The following is an 11,782-nucleotide window of genomic DNA, read 5'->3' on the forward strand; positions in this document are numbered from 1 at the left end:
GTGTTGAAATGCACGTCAAACACACCGCATTATCGCCCTGTTCCAAAATATAGTTTTGTACTCACTCATAATGGAAACACAATGCAACTTTGCTACTATACCTTGTACAAACTTCCATCATAATAATAAGTGTGGAAACACAATGCAACTTTGCTACTATACCTTGTTCAAACTTCCATCATATTAATAAGTGTGGAAACACAATGCAACTTTGCTACTATACCTTGTACAAACTTCCATCATAATAATAAGTGTGGAAACACAATGCAACTTTGCTACTATACCTTGTACAAACTTCCATCATAATAATAAGTGTTGTATTCGCCTTGTGACCACAAAGTTTCACATTTCTGTTTTAAACTTCTCTCTTAACGGCTTGCCCTTACAAACAAGTATGTACATGATAAATCTTATTGGTCGACCTTAAAGCTTTGTACACATTTTATTTCTTATAGGTATTGGAGATGTTTTTTGTAAGAAGCCATATACGGTAATTTATTCGAATTTGGCATCGGACTATTTCATTCCAATCGATAAACAAAAAAACCATCGTGATTAACCAAGGAGGCATTATGGTGTGGATTGCTATTTATTTGCTGGTGCGTGAGATTCATTTTTACTGTAAACCAGAAATCAAACGATTAAGCATGAAACCATTATAGTTGCTAAGAGAACATGCGATGAAGGTTTCAACTTTACATTCTGGTCTTACTCATAATTGATAATAAAATAGAACACTAATATTTGGAATGAAGTTTTATTTTGAGAATTCGTTTTTTTAATTTTTGAAAAGTATTTAAAGTTAATATTTCTGTAAAAGCATCGTTATACATCTGAATCAGTTGTTTAAGTTCAACATTTAATTCATTATTGAAATTACAAAACATGAGAAACAGATTGGCTTTAAGTCCAATAAAATGATAATACTATATAAAGAACAGAGATTGACAATGATGAATGAACTTTATTGTAAAATTGAATGAAAAGAAGTGTTAACGACAAACCGAAGCCGCTACTGGGTTTATAGAAAGAGGCAGCATTCACAAACTGAATGATACGTTTGGAATGGGGATAAGGAGTACTTATAATATATGCATATTCTTGGTGACTTTTTGACATAAACAGTTCGCTTTGGCAATGGTGTTAGGCGTGGCCGCCATTTCCCCTGGTCCCGCTAGTGACAAAAGTAAATAAATATTATATGAACACTTAATATGAAATTATTTTCTATACGAGTGTGAAACATTGTGCTAAACTACTTCCAACTTGGACATATTGTTATAATGAATACGTTCTAGAAGAGAGCTATTTCGAAAACACATAAAGAATCTAAAGTATGAACACGATAGTCTCGGGTTAAATATGATTATTCTTAGATAGTAATGATAAGTGTAACACTGTTAACGTTCCTTGATAATATCGTTAGTATTGTTTTTCAAGAGTGGTTGAGGCGTATTTCAGTATCCCGAATGACCAAATATTTAATAACTACAAATATTACATATAACTCGATCGTCTTCACAACACCTGAGAGACGGGTTAAATTTTAATGTAGAACATAAGCAAACAGCAAGATAAGAGCAAACATCGCGTGGCCGGTTCTGTTCACAGACCTTCCAACACCGTTAACTGGACCGTCGTTGGGAGGACAAGTTCGGTCACCTTCTAGCGCCTTTATAATAGTTGGATACACATTCGTCCAGAACTCGACCTTCTCTGCATAAAAGTGTTGTTTCACCGAGTCATTGTCCATGGTCTTGTCAAAAGACATGCATTCTTGTTTTGAAAGTGTGTACTCCGGCCAGAATAAAAGATCCTGACCTTCGGCGTTTGGATTTCTGAAAGAGTTAATCATTATGTTAACATTGTTTTCATAATTTCTTAAAATATGTCGCCGAAAAGATAGAGGTTCATAGATGTCAGGGTAAAATGTGTTAAAAATGTATTGCTTATCAGTAGTTACGACTCTAATTATTTTTTATTGATATCTTGTATATTTTGTTTTTAATATACGTTTTATTGTAAATGATAATAAAATAATTATTAAGTTGTAACATGTTGTTAAAAAATTATTTACAAATCAATGCCATCAAAGATCCACAAATAACAGACTACGTTTTGTGCAGTTACGGCATCAGACGCAAATAATGGTTTAGATATATGTTCATTTCGTGCCAAATATTGTTTACTACACAAAATGAAACATGTACGTTAATCACAAGTCACGGTCTTACCCAGTCTTTGCAAAGTTTGACCAGTATTTCATCATTTTACGAGACAGGTCTAATTCCCACTGTTTGATCCCAGGATCAGACTGCAGCCCAAAAACGAAGGCCAACTCTTCACCATGATCAGCTCCCGGCAGCCAGGTGGGAGTTATCGAAAACCGGTTGGTTGGGGAAGGGAGGAAATGGAACATGTAAGATTTTCTGTTCTGGTCGGAACCTCCTGCGTGAAGAAGGGAAGTTTCCACAGCTGGAAAACCAAACTGGAGATCGCCGTGAAGGTGTGTGTACTGGAGTCGTATATTTTCGTAATTATACGGATCCTTCCAGTCTGTGTATTCATGAGCAATTAGTGGAACTACCTCAATTGGAACTTCACCAATCACAAATGTTGCGTCAGGAATAAGGTCAACGAAATCGGAAAATGTAGGCTTGAAGACATCCATATCTCCAGCAATAAAGTACAGCAGGGACATACCACCTTCGTACTGATTAAACCCGTTCATAAAATCAATGCTTCGGAAAAATTCAACTTCCTCTGTGTTTCTGTCTGACGAAAGTTTTTTCAGCTCTTTTGGATCATATTTTATGAAATCGTTGTCAAGAACAGGATCAAAGTTGATATATTCAAGTCGTGTTTGATTTTCATTTAGATCCATCACAACTTCCATCAGTTTCTTCCATGGTACGTGTCTTAGACATGTAATAATTTCTGCATTACTTCTTGCCATACAATTCAACCTCTCTGCTATAGCATTCACCATGTACGTTGTATCGCGTGTATAGTTAATGAAACTCACAGATCCAACCCCGCTCTCACATATCGCCCTTTGGAATAGCTTTCCATTATCTCCCGGGTACATTGATTGAAGAGCAACACCTATAGCTCCTGCAGATTCCCCGAAGATCGTAATTCGCTCCGAATCACCTCCAAAATACCCTATATTGTCATTTACCCATTCTAGTGCAAGTCGCTGATCCCAGAATCCAAAATTACCCGGGCAGATCTCATCCATGGTGCTCAGGAATCCAAGCGGGCCGACTCTATAATTCAACGTTACTAAGATGACGTTACCATAATTGACAAGTTCCTCTCCGTTATACATGTCCGCAGAGCCCATAATGAAAGAACCTCCATATATAAAGACCATGACTGCGTGTGCCTTGTCGGGAGCGGGGCTCTTGTCCGGAACCCAAATATTAAGGTACAGACAATCTTCGTCCTCTTTTTCTACTTGTTCATTGCCCGGAAGAAATAGTTGTGGACACGTGTTCTTGTAAGCAACTGCTTCGTACGTTGTCGCGCCCAGATTTCCGTATGAAACCGGTTTTTTCCATCGTAAATCTCCGACTGGTGGTTTAGCGAACGGAATACCAAGGTACTTTTTAAATGAATATCTAATTCCTTCAATGTTAATTGTCGCTTCAACACCTTTAATAACCCCAACCGGCGTCGATACATTCAAATCTGCACAATGTATTGTTAGAACCAAGCTACATGCTAACAAAACGGAAATCATTGTTAGTGTGTCTTTGGCGATCCGTTGAATAATGCAGTTAAACTCGTTGTATCACTCAACCTTAACTTTTCAAAAACTGTGCTTGAATATGACCCGTACGTTTTCACTCCGTATAAAGTACTACATTGTACAATGCTAAAGAATTTAAGCTTATACCTACATTTAGTCACTGTGTGCTTAACCAGGGCAGGTTAAATAAAGATCTTAGTGTTGTAAGTCTATATTGTGCTTCATATATTGGATTGAACTTAATACTATACATAAAGTTAAAGTTAATAGTCAAAATTAACAAGTTGCTATTTGTGACGTTTCTACAAATACAATAGTATTTAATAAACTTCTTTAATAAACCGGCCACTGTTAAACATTCCAATTACATTCCTATAATTTCGGTAGTGTATATATCTATATTACACTTAAAATGCCTTATATGTGATTAAATCTGTCCTAGTCTGGGTTTAAATATATATCTGCCACAGTGATAAACATGAAGGGCAGTAAATGGAAAATAGACATGCTCTTCTCAATCTACAATTGCATAAACCTGTTTATCAAATGTGTGCTAACGATTGATATTTGTATTCTGATATTATTAATGACACTCACTCGCAATCGCTGCTATAATCCTTATGAAATAGATATCAGTGATACACCTCTATGGCCGTATATATCATAATAGCGTACATTCGATAACATAATTAAAAACATTTATAAAAGTGAAACGCCATATGGAATGCCCAGTTCAATAGTAAACATTTATACACTACATTAACTGTATACAGAAGCACCAAATATATTCAATTGCAGCTAGAAATTGCGTTAATGTCAAAACAATAATCACAGAATACCCAGCAGTTTGACATCACTATTGATTTTTGTTTCTTTATTTGAGTCCGAAACAGTTGGCGAATTATATTGATTAAATAATAGGAAATCGAAATATTCACATTAATGCTATCAACTGACTTCGGTACGCTATTTTAAAACAGTATGTAAACAGATTATAGGGATATAACTTTAGTTGAATTATCATTTTATACAATCGATTACCTTAGTGTATACAGGTGACGTGTCGTCTTGATTTGCATTTGAATTTATATTCAATAAGCTCGACGTCATTTATTCAATTGTATATGGCGTCATAATTATCAGCCATTCCAGATGAATATTGCCGATAGCTTTCCAATGCAAATATAAGACTATATAGCATTTGTTACATGTGTCTATGGATATGCAAGCTTGCCTTCTGCGTTTCTACAGTATGAACACACGAACAAGTTCATGAATATCATTTCTTAGAATGATGTTAGCAATATGACGTTGCCTTGCAACATCAAAACATACATGTAGTTCATAAAATTAAAATTAGATTAAACAACGAACACTGCGGACTAGTGTGGACTGCACACTTCAGCTTGAAAATGTTATATAGGTTTATCAAATACTATATCACATAATTGTTAAACTCTTTGGGGTTTTTTTCAAAAACAGCTGAACGTTTATACTGTTTTAAGACAAAATAGAGGTGTTGTTATCAACTGCCTATTCCAAAAAGACAAAAAGAGAAGACTGTTCACTTCAGAAGAACAATCGTTACTTCATATAGCATCACCATGAACGAATCAAACTATCACGCTGAGACTCTTTCACATGCCCATTGTTCATATATATGGACATGTGCATGGACATTTAAAAAAACTCTTGTGACGTAAGAGTTTTGTAGCTTGTCTGTTTCTTGTGTTTCATTTTAAGCTTATTTCAATTCAACCGGGATCGACCTTTCTCGTTATGTGGTGAAACTCGTTGGATCATTCAATCTCAACTGTTTTAAACTGTGCTTGAATATGACCAGTACTTGATTTTCACTCCATATAAAGTAATACAATGTTTAAGAAATTAGGCCAATAACTAGGAATTTAGTCACTATATACTGAAGCGAGCTTAGTTGTAAATCTAAATTATCTTTAGTGTCGTATGTTTGTAATTGTGCTTCATATATTGAATTAACCTTATAAAATAAACATAAAGTTGAAGATAAGACATCAGGTAGCCACTTGTAACGTGACTGTAAATAAATCATTATCGAAAATTCTTAAATTCAACCGGCCTCTGTTAAACAACCCAATATTTTTCCTTCACATTGCAGTAGTGTACAGGTAGATATCTGTATTTTCTTTAAATGCCTAATGTAGAATTAAACCTATCCTATCTTGGGTTTATATGGAGAACTATTTACTACAGTGATAAACATGCAGATCAGTAAACGGGACATGTAAATGCTCTTATCTAACTACAATTGCATATATACCAATTGGTTCTTAAATGATAACGATTGATATGTTTATTCGGCTATAAGGTACTTAATCGCAACTGCTGCTGTAATCCTCATAAAATACAAATAAGTGATACACTTCTAATACTGTACATGTGAAAACATAATTTGAAATATTTTGTAAAGTGTAATTCAATATGGAATGCCCTAATCGATTTGAAACTTTATATACTAAAAACACTGTATGCACTAGTACCAAATGTATGTAAGATTATATATATATATATATATATATATATATATATATATATATATATATATATATATATATATATATATATATATATATATATATATATATATAGTATTTATGCACTGTGCTGTTTGTAGAGTTGTGTGCTGTTCTATGTTTCTTGTTTGTGAATTTGTGTTCTATGTCTTTGGCGTTGCCCATTGCCACTAAACTTTATGTTTAAACTTTTTGCTACTGAGCATGTTTCTGTAGCTTTTTGCATATATATTGCTATTGAATATTTATACGAAAAACTTACCAAACAAGTACAGTAGTCGACAGTTTAAACATAAACTCCGTTAAATGGCATAGGATCATCGCTAAAGACATAGAACACAAAAAGCAATCATTACCAAGAAACATTAAACATAAGTATAAAACTCCACAAGTCTCAGTGGCGATGTGCAGCATGAATTATTAAGTGGTCGTCAGGGTCCTCCAGTAAGATGTTTTGGCTTATTTAAGTCTTTAACTTTGTAGTTGGGTGAAATATTTGCATATTCATATGTACATTAAATTATTTTTGGGCCCATCTTATGGCGTGAGACGTCTTTCATAAAAGGAAATAGTTTTGGCTAGTGATGGTTTTAAACTTTGAAATTTGATGTTATGTTCTCATAAATAAATTATTATTTCTATAATAAAGACATGAAAAGTTATCTTTAGAGTGCAACTTTTGTCTGCGCCGTCTTCAATGAAAGCCTAAAATATACTGATTGTTCGATTAAAGGGGGTTGCGGGTACAATTCCGATAAATTTTGCGATTGATCATGTCTCAATCCCTGGTTTGACTTTTAAGGGAGAAAACGTAAGGAGCGCAACTTTGGGAATGTGCCGTCTTCACCTGGAAGTTAAGAATATGCTGTAGAAACGATTAGGGGTTTGAAGGTACTCAGGTATTGAATTGTGCACTTTGGTGTCATATGTGCATACTCATAAACTAAGCTATAAAACACGTAGCCTACGAGCTTCGGAAAATGTTATTAAATACCCATTGTTTGTGTCCGAAGGTTTGTAATAACGGTTTACGACACGTTTTTCTGTATCGTGATGTTCCTTTTATTCTATTATCAGTTAAAGCACTTGTGTAAACATTAAGGTTGTATTTCATAGATTAATTTTACAATGACATTGTTTTCTGGCCCATTTTGATCATGTGACCCTCCATGGTACAACATTGAAACATAACCAATAGTGACCTTAATTTTCTATGAGCGAAAGAAATTCAAATCACAACAAACCTGTAGATTCACTGGATGCATGTTTAAACTTAATATTTAAATATAACTAGATATCTTCATTAAAGGTAAAATAAAGTCCTACTTGTTTCAATAATGACAGAATGAAAGCTGTCAGAAGGTGATGGCTACTATCATTAATAAAAAAAAATAAAGTTCAAAACATGGTTAATTAATTGTCGGAGCAAAAATATCAGAAGGGTAGATTGAAACCACCAAACCCACCAGGCTGATAGCCTCGAATCCCTCGTCGACCAGCCACGCGGACCCTTTGGTACTAGGCTGCGACTTACAATCCAACGAGGAGCCGCCAACAACTGGCGACATACTACCCCCCCCCTCCCCGCATGCACAGCTGTTACCGCTGCACTAAACATCAGCAGATTACCATGCCGTTGTTCAACAAAGCAACGTTAGAGCAAGTTATAATTTAATTAGCTTACATTGCGCTAGAGCAGGTGTTGAAAATGTATATTCATAGAAACTAACATGCCCAATTGTTAGACCACTCCCGTATGGCAGAATGGTATAGACATAGAACACAAAAACAAATCAAAGTGCAAATGCGCTGAAAGACTACCTGCAGTCAAATATGTTGGAGTTGCTAATTGTATTTGAACAATGAGCGGAAATTCCCGTGTATTTAAGGTTATAATGCATGCCCCTTTTAATCGCTTCTAATGTGGTTTCGGTGCTTTAATTAGATGTCATACTATAGGCAAGTTTTATGAACATACACGTTTTAATTGTTTAAGGAAAATACTTTTATTTTACGAACGACTTTAGAAATAATTCCTTTCAAAATGAACTAGAATATCGTTCAGTTAATGTAATTATGTAGAAACTATTTTTAGATTATCGGAAATTGTCTGTTCTAGGAATGAGAATATGATTGTGTTTTTTCGAGTTTTATTGATAAATTAATGTTATTGATGTTTTATGTAAGTATCTGTGTAGATATAGTACTAGTGCTGTTATGAATGCTTTGCACTCTGGATGTTTTACTGGTTTACCCGAACTACGTGCTTGACCGAACGTATACATAACTCTCTGTCGTATCAGGGCATGCTTATATAAATTAAAAGCTTGATGTCTTAATCTATGCCAAGGATACACCGGAACGAATAATTGAAAAAATGATGTATTAAGACAGTTGACTAGAAACTAGATACTGAGGATATTTATAAAAGTGTGAAGATTTTACATAAAAGGTATCATCGGAAGCAGTGGATGATTTTATGCAAAATATATCATCGGTAGAAATGTATGTTTTAGGTAAACGCATGAAAAAAAACGATAAAAATATACATGCACACGCATAAACAAGCCCTGGTTTACTTGAAAATGTTCTTCTGACAAAAAATATTTTAAACTAAGAAGAAACACTTATAACCGCAATAAAAATGAAATTAATAGAAACGTATTTGTAAGCACGCACAAAAAGCAATGGAACCTATATTTGCTTACAAGATTAAAGAAGAACAACGGTTAGATGAATTAGGTTCATCAAACACACGCAAAGTTTGGTAAACTGATAAAAGCGAGACGAATAAAAAGATAATTTAATGAGAATACTTATGTGAAAAACTACAAAACGAGCTAGGTAGCAAAAAGTTTAAACATAAACCCGGTTTAATGGCACAGGGTAAACGCCAAATACATAGAACACAAAAACAAAAAATACAAACAAGAAACATGAAAGAACAGCGCAAAACTCCACACAATTAGACTCATTGACTACAGAAGATTTATTTAATCACTGGTTTGATTAAGTCTCAATTATTGTTAAGAATATTTCGACTTAAATTCTAAGGATAATAAAACTAGTGATCATATTTTAGATGCTGGAATCTCTGAAAATGAAATAAAAAAGATATTGTCTGGAAATACTTATATAGCCCTCGATTTCGAAAAAGCTGTATTATTTAAAATTTTGGTTGATATAATACTTCGTTTAATACAAGCCATGTGCAACCGTATAATTCATACTCATAAATACCCTTAGTCATAGGGTAAAGAAGTCATGACCTCAGTATTTCAAAAATGGTGATGTTAATGATGCCAAACATTATAAGGGAATACCACCTACTTACATCCCAGCTAAATTTACTCTCAAATGCTTTTAAGTAGATAAATGTGTTGGTCAAAAGAGCTTGAAAATTAACAGAAAATCAGTTTTGATTCCAAAAAAAGGAAAACAATAGCAGACCTTATATTTCTTCTACACTCAATAATATCGAAACGTTCAGTGAAAAGGTAAAACAAATTTTACTGTGTTTTTATAGATTATCAGGAAGTTTTTGACTGCATTAATCATTTTTTCTTTGGCAATAACTGCTTGATGAAAATAGCAGTTCACATTTTGTTTCAGCGCTGAAAGCACTGTATAACTGTTAAATCGTAAATTAAGTTCAAGTCCGAGTTTTCTTTCTTTTGCGATTCGAGTTTTCCATTATGAGCATTTTTTTTGTATAGATGATCTTATAGAAAATATAAACTCTGGCCGGCCTTGTATTATATCCTGGATGATATCAAACTATTCCATCTTTTTTATGCTGGCGACATGGTTTTATTCGCAATAATGCTGGAAAATTTTGAAAAATATCGTAATACATTGGATATAGAAATGAACGTATAATTAAAGCAATGATATTTGAAAACGGAAGATCCACGCATATAGATCTATCAATTTATTACGCATGAATTGAAGGTGATCAAATAGTTAAGTTACTTGGAATACATAAGACCTTTTTTTTTCTCGTTACATAAACTGTCCCAATTCTTTTACTGAATCACCTATGTTACAAATATTTATATTATGTAATATATTAGTGGGATTGATATAGATTTTTTGTTTTGAGATATGGGGATTGCTCCCAGCAACGGTTGTCGAATTAATACATCGAGATTTCTACGAAACATGTATGGTTTAGAAATATGAAACTGAACTGATATCCGTAATATATATGTGTAAATAAATGGTCGATAATTATTACGTCGTGTACTCTTAGCTAAATACATTCATGCGAACTAACAGGGTAACGCTTTACTTAATATCGGCTTTAGATCGCAGATTTCTATGTGTAACTCTGTGTTTGGCGCAACTGCGTTTCAATAAATGAATCGTATGGACATTTACGTAAAGGTTATGCCCGTAACTTTTCGGGTGTACCGAAGAACTCTTAAGCAGTGTAAGTCCTACGACGAAGATATATTTTTGAAACGGGGCCCTGATGTACACACATTTTGTTTCAATATGTGTTACAACGTACAAACTATATGATTTTTAGGTATGTTAAAACAAATTTCGATAGATCAAGCATGTATTCTATCGAGTATTTGTTTCTCTCAAGCAATGAGAAATAGAAGAATGGTTATAAGGTGCCTTTTGGTGTGTGATAAGACACATTCATCTTTGTCCTTATTCCAAAACAAATAATTTATAGGCTTTGCGATTTCCTTTTATAGAATTGTAATTTAAAGTTATTTAAATTCAGAAGTGCATTGAGTTTTGACGCTAAAAACCTTAAATTTATGTTTATTTCGAACATTAAAAATGAATGTAATTTGTCTTTTATAGAAAAGTATTACGGATTTCAATATTAAACTCATAACGTAGTGTCATTCATCGTCTTGACAAAGCTCAGCGGAACATTGCGCCATTAAACTTTAGCGTCCTACAGATATATCATAATATCACATTAACAAATGTGTTTTTAATCGTGATCATAAAAGGTCGTTGATTTGTTTCAGCATTGCACACCTGATCGCGTTTGTTTATCACCAGGCCTTTATCTTTTAATTCTTTTTAAACAATTGGTCCGGAATAAAATACAATTCAATTGTACTTCAGTTACTCCCTATCGTTTGTTCTATAATATAAGACAAAATTCACAACATAAAAAGGCAAACCGCTTTTCTAAGCACTGTTTCCAAAAGAGTAAAGTCCCTTAAAGAAAGTACTTCTTTTTTTAAATATAGGTTATCTCGTGTATCTTAGTTCCTACGGTAGACTGCGTTATCTGCTGAGGTGATTTTATAATTTCTGCAAGGTGGCGTATGAAGTTTCGTTTGCCCTGAGTCTGACTTTTGAAAAAAAAAAACAGAATTGAATTAGAGCGGCGAAGGGTGTTGAAGGAAGAAAGAAGGAACGTGTTGGTCTGCGGGTGAGCGAGAATGGCGATGGAAGCAAGAAGGCCCTTTTTGTGCGGTGGGTGTCTTTTTTTAGTGTTTAC

At 33.9% G+C, this 11,782-nt stretch overlaps 1 protein-coding gene across 1 annotated transcript; it reads right to left on the bottom strand.

Annotated features, from left to right (window-relative positions):
- Nucleotides 1-484: 484 nt before the first annotated feature.
- LOC128236981 (bile salt-activated lipase-like) lies at nucleotides 485-4,118 on the bottom strand. The gene is made up of 2 exons (XM_052952147.1): nucleotides 2,235-4,118; nucleotides 485-1,838 (listed from the first exon to the last, which is right to left on the bottom strand). The coding sequence occupies exons 1-2, from the start codon at nucleotides 3,743-3,745 to the stop codon at nucleotides 1,547-1,549; spliced, it is 1,803 nt and encodes a 600-aa protein (XP_052808107.1). The 5' UTR covers nucleotides 3,746-4,118; the 3' UTR covers nucleotides 485-1,546.
- Between the last annotated feature and the right edge of the window lie 7,664 nt (nucleotides 4,119-11,782).

Source organism: Mya arenaria, chromosome 6, assembly GCF_026914265.1.
Source record: "Mya arenaria isolate MELC-2E11 chromosome 6, ASM2691426v1".
Classification (NCBI taxonomy): Eukaryota; Metazoa; Mollusca; class Bivalvia; order Myida; family Myidae; genus Mya; species Mya arenaria.